At 49.7% G+C, this 18,837-nt stretch overlaps 1 protein-coding gene across 1 annotated transcript in view; it reads left to right on the top strand.

The window, feature by feature from the left end:
• The first annotated feature begins 3,032 nt into the window (after nucleotides 1-3,032).
• Plb1 (phospholipase B1) overlaps nucleotides 3,033-18,837 on the top strand; it is an 88,188-nt gene continuing 72,383 nt past the window's right edge. The window contains exons 1-8 of the mRNA XM_059248343.1: nucleotides 3,033-3,315; nucleotides 3,916-3,995; nucleotides 6,987-7,062; nucleotides 8,125-8,223; nucleotides 9,289-9,345; nucleotides 15,149-15,220; nucleotides 16,525-16,599; nucleotides 18,673-18,736. Coding sequence (XP_059104326.1) covers nucleotides 3,103-3,315; nucleotides 3,916-3,995; nucleotides 6,987-7,062; nucleotides 8,125-8,223; nucleotides 9,289-9,345; nucleotides 15,149-15,220; nucleotides 16,525-16,599; nucleotides 18,673-18,736 — 736 coding nt within the window. The 5' untranslated portion in view covers nucleotides 3,033-3,102. The remainder of the gene's footprint in view (nucleotides 3,316-3,915; nucleotides 3,996-6,986; nucleotides 7,063-8,124; nucleotides 8,224-9,288; nucleotides 9,346-15,148; nucleotides 15,221-16,524; nucleotides 16,600-18,672; nucleotides 18,737-18,837) is intronic.

Below are 18,837 nucleotides of genomic sequence, written 5' to 3'. Positions count from 1 at the left end.
CAGCTGAAAGGGTTAGGGGTGGCTGGGGCCATAGGCTGTGGCAATACAAATGCCATACAGATTCTTCTTCAGTGGTCTAAAGTCTAGCTGCCACCAGGCTATCTCTGTCAATTACTGTGGTTTGCCTACCGACCCCTCAGCCCAGCTCACAGGACCTCTGTCAGGCCATGGCTCAGGCCTGGCTAACTTTCTTGATATGCCCCTCCCCTGCTGCATCCCTTCTTCCGAATCCAGTGTACTTGCCCAGATCCCTGGGCCACTACCGAAGTTCCCTTTTCTTAGTGCTGTGGAACCCTAGGAGAATCGTGGTAAAGATCTCCATCCCTAGCCGGCTCTCAGCCTTCCCGTAGCTCTTCTGAGTGTATTGTGTACAGATGATGAAAGTTTCTGCCCACCTGTGCCAAGTGAAATTTACACGCTCTGTTCTCTCTGGGGTCATTGTGCATGTGAACATTAACTCATGAATTATGTATCTCTGCACGGAAATATTGAAGCGTGCGTTTAGACACTGCTGAATTCCTCTGTATAGCCACTCATTACTCTTTAGCTACTCACCCATTATCATACCTATATACATATTATCCCTCTTACGTGCAGACTCAGACACATGTTAGCATATCTGCGATGAGTTTGCTCAGGTTGGTATTTGATTTTTTTTTAATGTATAAGTGTGCATTCACAGATGTTTACACTCATTCACAATTTCTTCTCTGCACTCTAACCTGCAGCCAAGCAAACGTACACGATTCCTTGCCTTTAATGTATTTATCCCTTCGAGCATTATTGAATGCATGATGCGTTCTGCATACATGTGTCCCATTTATGTGACTTGTTTTTTTGTTAATTTTTAGTTCCACAAGTACTACACAAGTCTTTTTTTTTTACTTTTAATATTCTTGATTTTTTATTAAAATATATTCAGTGTGCATAATGAACAGATTCAGCGGGACATTTCCATATAGTGTGCACTGTGTGCCTTTCATCAACCACATAGTTTCAAGACCCTGTCACGTTGGTACCTACAGACAAGACCTCGTCTTGCCGAGTGAGTCACTCCGCAGTGTGAATTCGGCCACCTCGTGCTTCGGCGTTGGCTTATTGACAGCCGCTTACTCCCTCAAGTTTCTTAGTATTTGAAATGTGTAAAGGTGTTTTCTAGGCTCTGAGGTCATGGGTGCCCATACATTAGTGAGTCCTCACAAGTTAGTCAGAAAGATTAGAGCAAAAACTGCAGAATGAAGGGAGAAGGAAATGGAATAGAATAAACTGTAGAATATTCTAGTTTGTTGCATGAAGTCAGGGGGCTGTGGACTCACGAAGTCTGTGCTTTCTTTGTTCTGGGTACCTGCACTGGACCGCCATGGGAAGCAAGTGACAGACTGAGTCATGGTCCAAGGAGTTTGAAGACAAATGTCTAGAATAGACGTTATAGGTATAGAATGTCTCCCACTTGGAAACAGGGACAGTTTGTGAGCCAAGGGACAACCATCCCGTGCCTGAGATGACGGAGTGAGCCTGGATTCCCCAAATAGCTACAGACAAACCCTTGACCCAGGGGTTTCTAAAGCAAGATTCACACTTGGGGTACGGGGGAAGGCACCATGTCCTCCACATCCCCTGGGGAGGGTGGATATCCTGAATGAGCTACAGATGAGCAGCAGGGACTCTTCCGGACCCACTTACCTAGGGCTCTTGGGGTGGGGGGAGGGAGTGCCATGCTCAGAAGAATCCAGACAGTGCTTATCACTGGCCATTGCAACAGACTGGCTGGGCTGGCCTCTGACAGCCTCTCACCGAGGATGCAGAGCAGAGGAGAGACAGGGATGGGCCCTTTTTCCTAGGCTGTGGGCGGCAGGCGGCCCTCCCTGCAACCCCCATCTGGTGATAGGCAGCTGTCTCTAGAGTCCCAGCCCCTGTCCCCCCAGGTAATAGCACAGCTTCCTGCCCTTCCTTGCCTGGCTGTGGGAGCCACCTTGCTTCAGGGGACAGCAAGTCTGCAGCCAGCTGAGGAGTCTGTCTTGTACTTTTTACTCATTTCCCACACTGAAGTGATAACCAGGGGTCAAATTTAGAGGTGCTCTCACTTGCTTATTTCCAAACCTGCGCAGAGGGGGAGAGGGCTGCACTGGTGGGGGTTGGGGGGTTTATACACTCCAGTAATGAGGCCTTCTCAGCCCTCTGTCTGGGACCCTGGCTCTTACTCAAGGCAAACGTGGCACAGGGGAGAACGGTGGGGTATGAGAAAGAGGGAATCTGGCAAACAGCCAAGCTTGGATTTCTGATCAGGAATCCAAAATCCAAAAGCTTCTTGAGCATTTTCAGATTTGAGATTTGCGGATAATAAATGCTCAGTTGGTAAAGTCCATGCAAATATCCCCTCATCTGAAAGACTCCAAAACCAGAAACACTTCTGTCCCAGACGTCTCTGATAAGGGATACTTGGCCTGTGCCCTGTGGAAGTTTGGGGTTTTGAAAATTTTACTATATTTTGTTTATTTTGTATACATGTGTGTGTGTGTACACAAGATGACATGGTATGTATGTGGAGATCAGAGGACCTGTCATTTTTCTCCTTCCATCATGAGGGTTCAGGGAATTGAACTTGTGTCTTCAGGCTTGGCAGCAAGCGCCTTTATCCAAAGAGCCATCTCATTGGCCCATCCTTTTCCTTTTTTTCTTTTTTTAAAATCTTGTTGATTACATAGTGTGTGTGTGTGTGTGTGTGTGTGTGTTATATACCATGATATGCGGAGGTCACAGAACAATCAAACAGGCCGCCGCCGGGCTTGGTGGCAGAAGCCTTTTATTCACTGAGCAATCTTGCCAGGTCCCCTTTTGGAAGTTTTGAGATCTGTCTAGGTCCTTAAATCCAGGCTGGTGATGTTCCCTCTTCAGATCTGATTTTCTTCAGATAAAAACAACCCCCTCAGCCCTCGGGAATGTGTCCCACCCTCTACCGGGAGCATCAGAGTCACCACAGTGTTTCTTATCATGTTCCAACCTTGGGCTTGTGGGTAAACGCCTCCCTCGTGAGAGGTTGACTGTTTTTCCAGTGGAGTATGGGTTAGAGAAATAGAGACTGGACCCAGAGCCCAGACCAAAATGGCACGGCTCCGGGATTCTAACCTTGTAGGGAAGCACGATCTCCAGGAGGCACCGGTCCCGGTCTCTGTGAGCTCACCTGAGTCTGGGTCCCTGGGCCTCACGTCCTCCCTGTGGCCGCCCTGGCTCAGCCCGGTTCTTCTCTTACAGAAAAGCCGTTTGATGAGGCGCATGGACAACCTGTGTGAGATCCTGGATTACCTGCACCGAGAGGTGAGGCGGTGGCTCCCCAGCCCCTGGGGCCCTGGGACGTGGAACACGAGGCGAGCATCAGTTTGGGTGGCCCCTGAAGCCCTTCTCCGGGGAAGCTGAGGTGGGATTGGATTGGCTCCCAGTGGCGTTTGCTGGAGTGGGGTAAATGGACTTCTGTGTGAGACAATGAGACCCTGAGACATGGAAGGCTCGAAGGACCCCGTCTTCTCACCACCTTAAAAAGGGGCGCTCCTGAGAGGAGCTTGGCAGCCCTTGGAGGCCTCAGTGCCCTTGCGTTCTGACTGAGGCTGGCCCTCCTAGAAGCCGCAGGTTCTGAGCACCCAAGAATGGGGGGCTGTGGCTCACCTTCCCCTGGGCTCCGTGCTACCCCAGGATCGGGGCTGCACTGACCACCAGAGAGAGCGGCAGCTGCATTTCTAAGATGCACAGCTGGAGGGGTGACGGCTTTGGACCAGCCTCATCCAAACCCTCTAAAAGGGTGGCCCCCAAACGAGGCCCCCAGGGTTGCAGAGAGCCCAGAGACGGCCACGGCAGCCAAGGCAGCGCCCGGCAAATGCTCGTGTCCCTTCCTATCCCTTAACGTCTCTTTGTAACCCCTAGGTCCCACGAGCATTTGTGAATTTGGTGGATCTCTCTGAGGTTTTGGCCATGTCTCATCCGCATCAAGAGACTGGGTTCAGGTAAAGAGAAAAAGAAAATAGAGGCAGAAGAGGCATCATCCCTTGTGTGTGATTGTGGTTGTTACATGCTGGTACTGCACAGGCTCTCCACATACATCGATCCCCTGGGGAGACCCACGCACGGAGCCTGGGGACTTCAGTAGCTGTCTCGCTCACGTACTAGTGAGTGGCAGAGCCAGTGGGGATGTTGCAATATTTAATTTGGTTGATGCAGTGGCAGAGCCCCACCCCCACCCCAACTGATTTGAGGCTTTAAACCACAGTTGGTAGAGTGCTCGCCTGGCACCCGGGGTTCGGTCTCCAGCACTGCATAAAACTAGGCATGGTGATTCACATCAGTAGCTGCTGCCCTTGGAGATAGAGAGGAGGGTCAGAAGGGCAAAGCTGGGTGCAACAAGTTGGAAGCAAGCCTAGCTTCTATGTGAGATACAGTCTTCAACAAAACAACCACAAACCCGTGCGAGTTTGGCAAAATATTCTTGCCACAAGAAGTATTAGTGACTAGGTAAAAAAAAAAATAACCTAAATATATTTTAATGCTTCAGAACTTGGTTCTCGTGTATTTCTGAAATTTCTCAGAATTTTCTCAGAATCTGGTATTTGGTGCTGAAAAAGAGGTTCATATGAAAAAAGTCAGAATGAGAGCAGCTGAGAAAGGAAGAGGGGATTTGAAGGGGAAGGAAGGTAAAAGTAGACTAGGAGAGAAATGATGGGGTGTGGGTTTCTGAGGTGGGGAGCGCGTGGAAAGGAAAGGAAGAACATCTTCATAGCATATCCTGACCCTGTGGACAAGGGCCCCATGGGGTGCCTTCCACCCTGAGCTGGCGATTTGTGGATTTGTTTCAACTTGACACAAGCTAGAGTCATCTGAGAGGAGGGAGCCCTAACTGAGAAAATGCCTCCATAAGATTGGGCTGCAGGCAAGCCTGTAGGGCATTTTCTTAATTAGTGATTGATGGGGGAGGGCCCAGCCCATGGTGGGTGGTCCTGGGTTCTATAATAAAGCAGGCTGAGCAAGCCATGAGGAGCAAAACAGTAAGCAGCATCCCTCCATGGCCTCTGCATCAGCTCCTGGCTCCAGGTTCCTGCCCTGGTTGAGTTCCTGCCCTGACTTCCCTCAGTGGACTGATTCAAGATCTGTAAGCCACATAAGTCCTTTTCTCCTCAAGTTGCTTTTAGTCAGGGTGTTTCCACAGCAGTAATAACCCTGAGAGAAATTGGTACCAGGTTTGTAGGAGTAGTCCTGTGATAGACCTGACCATGTTGTTTGGGGGTGGGGGATTGTGGGAACACTTTGGAACTTTGGATTAGAAAAACCATTCAGTCTTCAAAGGTTAGCACATTGTGAGAACTTGGAGGATGAACCTGAGAACCGGGCAGACGACAGAGGTCTGGCTTGTGACGTTTCAAAAGGAAGTTTGCGAATCACTTAAAGACACCATTGGGGCCATTGCATATTTTGAATTAAGAAATCCGTGGTTCTGGTCAGCTGGGGCTGGAGAATCAGCTGTGATGAACAAGATCCCAGAAGTGTTGTGTGAAACTAAAGTGAAATCTTTGCCTTGCTTGGACAATTGATGCGGATCAGCTGGAGCTGAGAAATTAGCCGTGATTAAGAAAGAGAGCAGCATGACTGAGGTGAAATCTTCTGGGGAGCGTTGCTTGAGAGCACACAGAAACTGTGTTCCAGAGGCGGCCGAGGTTGTACCTTGTGCTGGCAGCCGGACTTGGTAGTGTAAGAGTCACCGAGGTGGTACTAGTTTTGAAGGCATGAAGGGGTCATGGAGAATGGCTGGAGTTTGGCACTGTATGGGAGGATGGAGTTCCTGAAGAAGAGCCCAGTAGAGGAGAGGTTATCGGTGCAGTCCAGTTGCAGCAAGTGACCCCAGAATTTTGGAGGTGCCAAGGACAGCAGGCCTTGGAGTAGAGCCGGTCTGAGCTTAGGAGATGATCCATATGTATTGCAGAGGGCAGAGCGGGATAAATGACCCAGCCCCTTTGGAGGACCCCAGAAAATTGTGAGTGGATCCCAGACATTGGAGACTGAGTCATTTATACAGTGAGTGTGGCTTTGCTCTGTTCAGAGTGTAACTGTGTCCTGGTTTGTCCCTCTTGAAGTAAGAAAGTATTTAACTTGTTTTGATTTTACAGGAGCCCATAGTTGAGAGACTTTGAACTTTTAAAGAGATTTTGGAGTTTTAGGGAGGCTTTGTGTTTTAAAGGAGACTTTGGATTTTTTTTTTCTAAGAGACTGAATTTTGAAGTGTTTTGAATTTGTAAAGACTATGAGACTTTTAATTTTGTAATATGGTTTATAATGTGATATATTAATATGAGATGAACAAGAAAGGAAAGATTATGACATAACAGTGATGTGTTGTGTGTCATGTGGACAAGGGGTCAGTTATGCTAGCTAGTTTTATGTCCTCTTGACCCAGCCAGAGTCATCTGAGAGGAGGAAACCCTTTCTGAGAAAATGCCTCCATAAGACGGGGCTGTAGCAAGCCTGTGGGGCATTTTTTTAATTAGTGATTGATGGGGGAGGGCCCAGCCCACTGTGGGTGGGGCCATCCTTGAGCTAGGGGTCCTGGGTTCTATAAGAAAGCAGGCTGAGCAAGCCATGAGGAGCAAGACAGTAAGCAGCACTCCTCCATGGTCTCTGCATCAGCTCCTGCCTCTAGGTTCCTGCCCTGTTTGAGTTCCTGTCCTGATTTCCCTCAATGGACTGGGATTCCAAATATATCAGGCCAGTAAACCCCTTCCTCCCCCAGTTGCTTTAATCACAACACTTGTAACCCTAACTGAGATACACCCTAATCTTCCTACTCACCACTTGCCTCTTCTACACTCTCTCAATCCACCACTTCCCCTCTCCTCTTGCTAAGCAACTCGCTGCACCCCCAGTCACACACACACACTCTGTTGGAGGCCCTCTGCATACCTCTATCCCACCAGCGTAATCGATCATGCCTGGCTCCTTTTGATCCGCAGCCCTGCACCAGAGCTTTGCAGTTGCTCGGAGGAGACCACGAAGTTGTCCAAGGCTGTCATGCAGTGGTCCTATCAGGTGAGTCCCACGTGGAACCTGAGCTGCTGGTTCACGGGGGCGAGGGAGTGTGGAGGAGGCAAACAGGGATGGTGGGGGGGGGGGGCAAAGAGCTAACTAGCTCTAGCAAGACGTGGCTGAATTCAGGACTGCTGGGAGCCAAGGAGAGGTACCTTCATGGTACTCCCTGTGATGAGTCCTTACTGTTAGAACAAAGGAGAGGCACAGCCTGTGTGGGAGCGGACGATCATGCTGACAACCGCTAGTGAAGAGTTTGGCTCATTCATTCTGAAATTTTTGTTTTTTGTTTTTTTTTTGTTTTTTTTTTGCTGTCATTGTTACTGGCACTGCTACATGTGTGGCTCCCCAGCCTTTCTTTTATGAGATAGAACCACCTCGGTGATTGAGCTATGTGAGGCATTGAGAGTATGGATAGTAGATGGAAAAGAAGCCTGGACCACATACCTGCCCCTGCCTCTTCCTCCTCTCCTCCACAGAATCCCCACCATACACACCATACAGATGGTGCCTGTATGGAGGCAAGCCACGGCTCCTGAAGCCATACATTTTAGTTGACCAAGAGGCCAAGTTTGTAGGGTATAGTGGGCTCAGTGAAAACCACTATCCTTGCTGGTAAACAGCTCAAAATACAGTGCCCGCTGACATGTGTTAACATTATTTGCATTCAACTAAGTTGTGAGTACAGTTGTGCAGCACTGTCTACTTTTGATATGATTGGGGGGGGGGGCGGGATCTAATGGCACATGCCTCTGCAGACCTAGCCCCCAATGAGACCATGGCGGCTCCTCCTTGGCATGCGGGGCTGCCCTGCACTTCTTGTGTTTCCAGAGAAGAGACTCCAGCTCTCAATCTGGTATGCCCTAGTGCTGGGGCTTCAGAGACAAGGGAATACTCAATTTCAGTCCTCAAGAGCCCCAAAGTGTAAGGCAAAGAGGGGTGGGCCTTCCAAGCAGCACACAGTTGTCTGTCATGTGTGGAGGTGGTTGAGTGAGGGGTCCTGGTGTGCTAAACACTCGGGCTGGCTTGGGCTCTTGCACATGCGCTCTCTTCTCGCTTCCTCAGGAAACCTGGCAAGATCTCCTGGCCTCCAGCAAGTTCAACAAGCATGAGTCCTTCACAGTGGTTTTCCAGCCTTTCTTCTCTGAGGTAGACCCGCCTTCGGTGAGTGAGCCATGTGAGGCATCGTGAGTATAGATAGTAGATGGGGAGGAAGCCTGGGCCACACACCTGCCTCCCCCTCCCCCACTTCCTCCTCCTCCCCTCTCCTCCAGAGAATCCCCAGCCTTTACCCAATATCAGATGTACAGTCTGAGACAATACCACAGCACTCTCTCGCCCTTTCTCATGCAATTCCCTCACGTAGGCAGATTCTGAAGGACAGGGTAGCTCCAAAGTGAAAAGCAGGGCCTCGGGGCTGATAGCCTGGCCTAAAGCCCTGCTTCTGGAATGGGCCAACTGTGTGACTTCAGGCTTGACATCTCCGTGCCTCGGTTTTACATCTGTCAAACGAGGGCTGTTACTAGTATTCCATCCACCTGGAGTGGACGTCAGGATCCCATGAGCTAACACATGGGAAGAGCTCGGGGCCTGGAGCTTGGGAAGCCCTCGGTACCTTCCACCTTTGTGGTTATTAAGGATGGCATTTTCAAGATCACTACCTCTAGCTTTTCCCTCTGTGTGCTCTTCTACCTCCATCCCTGGGGAGAGGCATCTGCGCCTTCCTCCCCAAGGTCACTCATTGGTCAAGGGACTGTCTGGAGTGTATAGCACTGAAGGAGAGATGTGCCTGCCTACCAGGGTCTCTGTAGCTCCTGAGCCTTCCGGGCTGTGTCTGGGAGCAGCTCCCAGCTCCTGCCTGTTGACTTCATTGTGTACCTCCAAGACGCACCTGCTGTTCGAAGTCCTGGTTCATAAGGAGGAAAGGAACCCCTTCCCATGCCTCATGCCTCAACTGAGTCGCCTCCCTGTCACCTGTTCCTGTTCTGAGTTCAGTTTTGGAAGCACCATAATAATACAGAACAATTGGAGACTTACCTTCTCCATGCTGGCCCTGACCTCCAAACCCTAACCCCAGACAGTGCTCCTATACTCATTAAGGAAGGACTAGGGGACAGAGCTGGATGGGCCATGGCCCTGTTCACATGGATCAATCAGTATGTAGAGGCCATCATATCCTGGGGGCGAGGGGCGAGTGACAGAGTCCTTTCTTACCTTATTCTCTTCCAGGAGAGGTCCTCACCCCAGGATCCCAGCACACTCGCCCTCAGGATCTGGAACAGCATGGTAAGTGTGGAGATGGGAGGCTCACGCCAGCCTGTGGGCTGATTCACAAAGGGACAGTCACTGCATCGCTCTGCCCACGGCACCAAGGAACAGGTGCGGGACGCTAGTGGAGATGCTGGCCAAGTTTGACCCCAGAATCTTGACCTACCAATGACAGAAGCTGGTGGGGAGCTCCATCCTGCTTTCCCCAGAGGCAGAGCCGTGTCCCTAGAGGTTGGCTTCAAGTTTCATTTCAGGGCACAGGCCACCTTGCAGTTCCTACTCACTTCGCTTACTCATGTGGCACCATGCAGGTTTAAAGGTATAGGTAGTACCTAGAGCCATCACGGTCTTCAGAGAGATGACCGGGGCTCGAATTCGATCCCGCCTTTCATGCCTGCATCAATTCAGGGTATCAACTCCCCCGCACACGAAACACATGACCCCTGACCCCACCCATTCAGCGTGTCTCACCATTGATGTCATAGATTCTGTTGCTCTCCATAGGGTGACATTGATGGACTTTCCCAGGTCCCCAAAGATTCCCCAGGGCCTTTGGGATTCTTAGTGGATGGAAGGTACCCCAAAGCTTGATGTCCTTTCAGGGAGCTTCTTTACCATTGTCTCCCCATCCACGCGGCCCTGTCTTTAGAATCCCAGCAATGTAAATTGGTTTTTCTTCTTCCTTGGATTAGAAACATTTCACTCTTTTTCTCCTACTGGTGAGCTGCGTGGAGTATTAGTCTAAGGTGACCTGTGGAGATCAGAGCAGGGCAGTTAGGGAACAGTGGTAGTGACCCCATTATGTGAAACACTTTGCCCTTTGTCGATGAAACCCAAGGCCTTTTCCAAAGGCATTTGCTGGTAGGGCAGGTGCTGGGTTGGGATAATTCCTTACCAGTGGTTCTCAACCTTCCTAATGCTGTGACCCTTTAGTACAATTCCTCATGTTGTGGTGACCCCCAACCATAAAATTATTTTCATTGCTACTTCATAACTGTCATTTTGCTGCTGTTACGAATTGTAATATATATATATATATTTTTTTTGAGATAGAGGTTTGCTAAAAGGCAATCCACAGGTTGAGAACTTCTGCTAGCCTTTCTTCCATGAAGAGCACAGAACTCACTGTCTTCCTGTCACCCTCTCTCAAGGAGATAGGGTTGACTGTACCACCTCAGCCAAACCTCAGGCCTCTACCATGCTATGCTTCCTCAGCCAACAAGTGTATGACCTCACTCTGCCCTGCCTAGTACTAGAGGGGACAGGGGACACCAGGACCTTAAGGTCTAGCTGGGAAGGGACCAGTAACTAGAACAGGGCACGTGCACCTGGGCCAGCAGGGATGTGCTGGCAGTTCCCCAAACTCAATATGGGCCACGAGGTCAGGAGGGGCCCTGAAGATGGGATGCAAAGTGAATTTGAAGTGGTGTGTGGGAGGAGGGCAGGGCAGACATCCTCGGCAAGAGGACCTCTGTGAGCAAGGGGTGTGGGGATAATGAATCCAGCGGTGAGTGGCAGAGAGAAGGTATGGGGACGATGGGACCCAGAGCACAGACGAGTCCAGGAACTCAGGAACAGCTGATGAGAGCATGTCAGGGCGGGGTCCTTTCCCTTTCTCCTGCTGTGGATGTCCTCGGTGTTGGCAGCAGTAATGGTGATAACCAGTTTATCAGGCGGCCAAGGGACATTCCCATGCTACTGGCCCAGTTTCCTCTCACCTGCTCAAGGGTCACGAGGAGCAAGCAAGTGCCCAGAGGGAAACCGAGGTCTCTCCTTTAAGGCCAAGGGCCTGGGGTACAGCAAGTGCCAAGAAGAGGGCTTCACGGAGGAGGTGACAGTTGTCCTAGGCGGGCGGTCACCGGTCTCTCTCCAGACCTGTCCAAACACCCGCAAGCCCACAGCTTCCCACTAAGCCCCTCAAGGTGCCTGTAGCCCAGAAAGGGAGAGAGGAGTCCCCCAAGTATTTCAGTTCCCCAGTTTGCTCACGGGCAAAATACCAGGCCACCCACCACTCTGCTCGAACCCACCCACGGCTCCTGCAGGCTTGAATCTGCCCGTGAACGATCTGGAATGTGACAGGTTAGGGCAAGGCAAAGGGTGTCAAAGTGTTCTGGCCCCAGGCCCACTTCTGGCTGTTTCTTGACAGAGAGACTTTTTTTTTCTCTCCTCTGCCAAGAGAATTTAATGACCTTCAGCTAGCCTCAGAGGGCTTGTGAAGGAATGGGAGCCCGTGGGCTCCCTACATCTCTTTCAGTGCTGCTGCGGTCCCTTGAGAGCATGGGGAAGCTGGAGGCCCTGGTTTGTGGTTAGCTTACCCAAAAACCATTGAGGCCAGTTCCCAGGAGTATTTGACTTGTTCTAGGCCACATTCAGACACAGAGCTCGGGGGAAGAGGGCTTTCCTCCTAGGCAGGTGGTGGGGGTAAGAGGAACTGCTGTAATCTCGGGGACCCTCATCTGCCATTCTCCTGACCACACACCCGGGGCACATCAGTGTGGAAAGGAACCTCTGCTCTGCAGCCCACAGAGCCACGTGCACGGGCCACATCAACGTCTGTCTTCCGTGCCTGCAGACCGCAGGTGTGAACTCTAAGCAGCACACCTATGCAGAGGTGGTGAGTGGTGGTTTTGTCTGCACACACCTGGACTAGAACTCTCCCAGGTGCAGGATTTGCCTGGTCCCAGCCCTGGCTGCTGCTTGTACCCCTTATACAAAGCTGAAGAAGATTTGTGCTTGGGCAGAACTCACGCTCTCTGGGATCTTTCTGCTGCTTCCTCTGCAAATTCTGAGAATTCTTGTATAGTGGTAATGAAGGGACACACCCATGGGGACGTTAAATCCCAGGTCCTTCCAGCAATCATAACACCCACAGCAAGGTGCTAGCGCCACCAGGCAGGGAAGAGAATGTAAGAAGTGTTCATACTTCAGAACTCTTTTCAGATCTGGTTTTTAAAAATGTACTGCATTTGTTTTTTGAGGGGAGGGGATGAGCTGCGATGTGCATTTGAAGGCCAGAGGACCACCTGCCAGACACGTGCCAGGCTCGGTGGCCAGTGCCTTTTCCCGCTGAGCCATTTCCCCAGCCTCCAGAGATCTTAAGATCACCCTCATCCATCCCACGTACTAGCTAATTTCATGGTGACAGAGCAGACTGGAGGAGACTCTTAGCAATTAAGGGACCAGAAGATGGAGCATAAAGCAAGGATGAGACCAGGGACAGATGCCTTACCCCCCCCGGGGGGGTGGGGGGGGATAGTGCCTTTGTGTGCAGCAGTGGGTGGTGGAGGAAGAGGGGTTATGTGAAGTCATTGGGTTTTCCTATCTTCTCTGAGGATTCAGGGTTAGAACCGGTGTGAGAACACTGGGTGACTGATACGGGAACATTTAACTTAAGGCTTGCTGTTGCCTGGGCCTTGAGACATGATCCCAACTCTATAACCAGGCTGTCCTCAAACATAAGCAATCCTCCTGCCTCAGCCTCCCAAATGTTGAGATTATGGGTGTGTACCATCAAGCCCATTTTAAGATAAGGTTCTAAACAAGAAGCAGGTTTATTGGACAAACCTGTAAACTCTCCTTCTCTGGGGTCCTTAAAAGATTAGGAGATTAAGATATTAAGGGTTCTGTTGAATTCATTCCATTAGGATAGATGCGGTTTCTTTCCAGATTCTCCCATAGATTCTGACTTTCTTGAAAGACTGAGGAGGAGGAGGAGAAAAATGCGGTGTAGTTGACCACCTGACCCTGGCCATTAGCCATGCCCTCCCCCCCATCCCCACCCCCGAGTGCTTCCTTTGTGAACCACCTGGGCCCAGTTTCTAGGAGTGGCCACCATCAAAATAAAACTGAAAGAGTTTGAGAGACCGTTTCCTCCCCAACTCCAGGCTTGGAGACGCAGACTGCCACTCCTTATCCAGAAGTGACTGTAACTATACCCCCTTATCGGGCTCTCCTTCCACTGGATCAGAACAAGCCACAAGTCCTGAATGTTTCTTCTGGCTCCCAGTGTCTGGGGCACAAAGGCAGAATTATTAGCTCTTGAGGGGAATCTGAATCTTCACGGTTATATACGTGTGCCAGCTAGACAGGGGTGTCCAAGCCAGTAGCTGACTATATCCCTGTCAAAGCCCTTGTAAGGGGAGAAGAGGAGAACAGCTGATCTAGAGCCCAGCACTGTGGGCGTGGTGGGGTCGAGAGCAAAGGATAAGGGCTCCCAAACAGGAGGGAAAAGGCTTGTGCAAAGGACACTGATCCCTCCAAGCCACTGCTGGGTGGTTTTTTTGGTTTTGTTTTTTTAAGTTCTCTCTCCCTGTCCCTCCCTCTCATCCCTTCCTCCCTGTCTCTTTCTGTCTCTCTGTCTCTCTCATATCTGCCTCCCTCATATCCAGGATCTCACGTAGCCCAAGCTGGCCTTGAACTTGCTACGTAAGTGAGAATAACCCAGAGTTTCTGACCCTCCGCCTCCAAGGTGCTGGGATTACAGGCACTTACTAGGTCTTTATTCAGCACTGGGATCAAACCCAGGGCTCAAGCATGCTAGGCAAGCACTCTACTGAGATACATCCCTAGTCCACAAAAGGAAGTTTTAAAAACATTCTCCCTTGGGCTGGGGATGTGGCTCAGTAGTAGACACTTGCCTGGCATGCAGAGGGCATGATCTTGATCTCAAGCGCTGAAGAAAAGCAACAAAAAAAACTCTTCATCTAATTCTTCAATTGCCTTTATTCCCCTTCATCCCCCTTTCTCTGGCACTTTGCCAAAGTTCTGATGTGATGATTCCACCTGCTGCTGTTCTGAGCACCATCTGTCTGTTGTCAGGTGGCCTTGGTGGTCATGGTACCATGCCATTCATTCTCAAGTTGCTAGCCAGCCTGTTGTGAGTGTGGGGGCCGAGCTGCATTCCCTGTCACTCTATCTCCATACCCCAGCTAAAGACTGGGACCCATTTAACTTCCTTTGCAGTGGTGTAAACTTCAATCCAGAGGGTGGTGTTTCTTTTTTAATTGCACCTGGGTTTATGTGTATGTAGATCGGTGGTTCTCAACCTGTGGGTTGCAACCCCTTTGGGGGGGGGGGTTCACAGATCAGATATCCTATATATCCGATATTTACAATTCATAACAGTAGCAGAATCAGTTATGAAGTAGCAATAAAAATAATTTCATGGCCGGAGGTCACCACAACACAAGGAACTGTATTAAAGGGTCACGGCATTAGGAAGGTGGAGAATCACTGATGTAGATTGTAGCTACAGGCAGGAAGAAGTCAGGACAAAGGATACGTGCTTTTCACATGCTGCTCAGGCTTGACCTTCCTCCTTGCCTCGACTGTCCTTGCTACGGAAATCTTCATCAGTGTCCAGCCAACTGGACACAGGGGGAGGACATGATGCCAAGTATGATAACCACCCTAGGGTGATCAGGAAGCCATGTGACCCACTGCAAAATAATCTGTTTGGATTCAGAAGACCAATGTCAGTCTTCCTTGAATACCTGCTCCAAATCACGCTGAGTCTCTCCTCCTGCACTCCTGGGGAGATGGGCTAGGAAATCTTGTCAAAAAACAAAGCCCCCCAAAACCCACTCACCCTCACACAGTGGTCTTCACTACTGAATCCCCAGGAAGATGTAGGCTGCACTCCCCTGAGAGCTGAGCTTTTAACCCCTAAGTCTAGGACAGAGCTGGAAATGCCCGCAAGGGGCTACTGATCCAAGACTCAAACTCTGGGGGACTCCCTGGTTGGAGGGGCTCATCTCAGGAGTACTGGGGGGGGGGGCTACCTGCATGAGGCTTCTGTTTTAGATGTCACCTTCTTTTCTAGATGAAACCAGTGGGTCACAAAGATGAGATATTCAATGCAGCAGAGAGAAAGACGATGCAATGTCCATCTAAGGTAGGAGACACTGGACTGGGCGAGGCGAGATGTGGGTGGCGACGTGGACTTTACTGAAAAGTGGGGTCTTGCTGAGACATTAGCACCGAGAATCTTGGGTCTGTTGCTCTGGGCTTGAGCATAGGTTGTACATGTAGCTATCCTAAAACTTATTCCTATGGACTGTGAGCTCAGTACTAGCAGAGTGAAGGCCCTCCATAACTGTGGATGTCACAGGAACAAAACCATAGCTTATTGGCCTCCAGCTATGGTCCCTCTAACTTTCTTGGGGCCCCAGGTACCAGTTCGAGGCCTTCCTCTTCATCGGGAGGCAGAGTTGATGAGTTCCTAATGAGTTTTGAAGGCTGTATCCTAAATATGTGTCCAATATGTAATAGACATATAGGTGGTCTTTCCAAATACAGGGATGAGGAAATAACATCAGTGATGGAAATTCCTTCTCTTGTGGAATGCAGGTTGATTTGGGGGCAGGGGGCGGGGTGCCTTCTTGATGAATTAGTAAGTTTGTTGTGTCTAGACAAACCTCTTTTCCTCTTTGCTATGGCTTCCAAGAAGCCTACAGTGAGATCCTCTTCTGTCAGATACATGTGTTTAGCCGGGTGATACAGACCGCTGAGGTAGAGAGCTAGGGAGCATCAGAGATGGCCAGCTTGGGAATGGGCCATTTCAAAGCCCCGGGAACCACCTTCAGGGGGTCAACAGCCAACAAGAAGAAAAGCGGTAGGAAGAGGTTTGGCTTCGCATGTAAGAACGCCATGTTAGAATCCAGCCACTGCCTGGGCCACAACACCCATAGCAGCCTTTTCCCAGTCCCAGAGACTGACAGGCACCTACCAAGTCCCTAGCTAACAGACCTCTGGGGCCAGGGTCTCATTTATGGCCAAGGAAGTATTGATCACGCATCCTCTTCCCCAGCCTTTTTCCTGGTTCCTGTCTGGCTTGCAGGCTTACACTGTGAAACCTCCCCCAGTCTCATTCCGCCGCTTGGGCTCTGTACCTCTCTTGAGAGACCCTGCCATGCTGTGGGGTCTCTCTCTGGTGTTGGGCTCTGAACTGTCCTCGGAGGCCCTTACCGTCAATTCTGTATCTGTCTGCTTGCCTGTGATACTCCTAACATTTTTAATGAGCTCCTTACTCCCCAATACTCCTCCTCAGTGTCTCTCTTGAACCTCCCGCCCCCCTCCCCCCGCACCTGAAACCTTTCAGCGTGAATGTTCCAGTCAACCATATCGATGATGATGAGTTTGATTATTATGAGATGGGAGAGCTCTGGGTCATGGCTACATTGTCACCTTTCTCTGCAGGAGAGCCCCTATCTGTTCACCTACAGAAATAGCAACTACCAGGCCCAACAGCTGAAACCCATAGGAAGGCTTCAGGTAAGGGAACAACAGCCTTGTATCTTGGTAAGCTTCCATTTGGTTCTCTGTGTCCTGAAAACTCCATTTGCTTCTGGGCATGCTGAAAGCTGCAGTTATGGGAACTGCAACAGGTACCTGGAATTTAGCCAGAGCGACCGGAGGGGGGGCGGGGGCGGGCAGTGAAGGACCTCAAGGGTATGTGTGGCTTGCCTTTGGTGGCCTGGATCCACACCCTCTTAGACCTGTCTCCCTGCAGCTCTCACAGCATCATGAGGTGTTGGGGTTCCGTGGCACTGTGACAAGACACCCCAAACCCTTCACAAATCTCTGGCTAGTCCTTGAACCTTTCACCCGAGGAGAAAGAAAATAAAATTGTCAGGATGGCGGGGAGAAGTGAGGCGAGGTCTGGAACCCAGGTAGTTTGGGGACCAGAGAGCCTTAAAGTCGACCTGTACCCACACTATTCACCTCTCTCATTATGTCTTGATTATGGTTTATTTCAGAGTCGCCTGGATTCTTCCTGCTGAGATTAGATAGGGCACTTTGCACTCCCCAAGGGACTCAAACAGCGAAAGTTTGATGTCTTTGTTATCAGAGAACCAGGACAAAGGTAGATAAAGATGACTTGGTTCTTCTCTCCCTATGGGAACACTCACGCCAAGTGGTAGCCTGGACTTCTACTCTTAAGAGACCCAATGTGATCAATTCCCAAGTTACCAATGACCCCCATATTTTCTAATATCATAGATGCATCTAGAGGGAAGCAGGCAAGTGAGATGAAGCCACGAGCTCTATGTTCAAATCCAGAGTCTTCCATATCCTGGCTCTGTGTTGATAAGCAAGGCCCTTAACCTCCCCATGCCTTTGGATTTTTCATTGGGAAGTAGTGACTGTAATAATATTACCAGAATTTTAAAGTGCGTTAAGAAATAGAAAGCGCTTATTTCTGTGTCTGGAATGCAGTGGCTTCTATTGAAGTGCTGGTATTGTTTTCTATGTATTGCTAATTTTCCTCAGGATACATTATTAAGTCTCTTATACACCTCTAGAATGCAAGCTCAGAGAGGCAAGGACTCGGGGACAGTGCCCAGGTATGATCTGTTAGGTGACTAAGTAGGGGGATAGATTCTAGACATGAGACTTTAAACCACAACTAGAATACACTGCCGCTCCAAAAGGAACATGGTTTGGTAGAGAAATGGACACCCCAGCCAGCGATGACATACACTGTAACAACATGACATACACTATATGATATAATGCCATATGCTATAATAACATACACTATAACAACATGACATACACTATATGATATAATGCCATACACTATAATAACAACTAGAATTAATATTTTGTGTCGGGTCTTCTGGGAATACAGAGGAAAAAAACCCAACTGAGAAAGTTAAAGATAACTTTCATAAAGGTACCTACCCATGGTCTCAGTGTTGAAGAATGATGAGGGATGAGCCTGGTGGATAGAAGGGTAAGAAAATGGAAGAGAAAACAAGGAGAATGGCTTAGGCAAAGTCTAAGAGGTGTGGGAGAGTATCAAGGCTTTGGTCAAAGACAGACTAGAGTAGGATCAATAGATTTGATGCTGAGGTTGGCATATGGTAGCCGTTTATTTCTCCAATCAACAAATAATATTAATTTTCTGTGACGCTTAGCATCATTCTCACCTTTGGGGACACAATGATAAACAGCTTACCCAGAACGGCCTGACTCCACTGAGAATTGAGGCAGGGGAGGGTCACAGTTAAGTCTTCCTGAGAGAGAGAGACCACTGCGAATGGAGAGGAGGGGGCCTCCAGCCTGAAGGAGGGGACACCGTTGAGGACAGCAACATTCTGAGCAAGAGTATTAAAGGCTCAAGCTCAGGTGGAGGAGGCGGAGACAGACCAGAGCAATGTGTTGTGGACAGTGAGCTATGAGGTTGAGAGAGATCTTAACAGACATGATAGTTCTATTCTGTTTTTATTGTAAGTGGTCTTTTCCAATGTCTAGGCCCAACACCCACCACCACCACCACCCGCCATCCCCAGGCTCTACTCTGGTAGATGCATTTATTTTTCCCCGTGTGTCTTATTCCAGGCGAGAGAAGGCACAGAATTCAGCTGTCCTGACAAGGACCCATCAGACGCAATCCCCACCACAGGTACATGGCTGTTGTGTTCCATGAGTTCTCAACTCACTTGAGGGCTGAAATCCAAGTCAGAGCAACTTTAAGACAGCAAGGTTCCCAAGATCTGAATCAAG

The sequence above is a fragment of the Peromyscus eremicus genome, chromosome 22, assembly GCF_949786415.1.
Source record: "Peromyscus eremicus chromosome 22, PerEre_H2_v1, whole genome shotgun sequence".
Lineage (NCBI taxonomy): Eukaryota > Metazoa > Chordata > Mammalia > Rodentia > Cricetidae > Peromyscus > Peromyscus eremicus.
The sequence above is the reverse complement of the archived record's forward strand: the minus strand, read 5'-3'. Positions and strand labels throughout refer to the sequence as shown.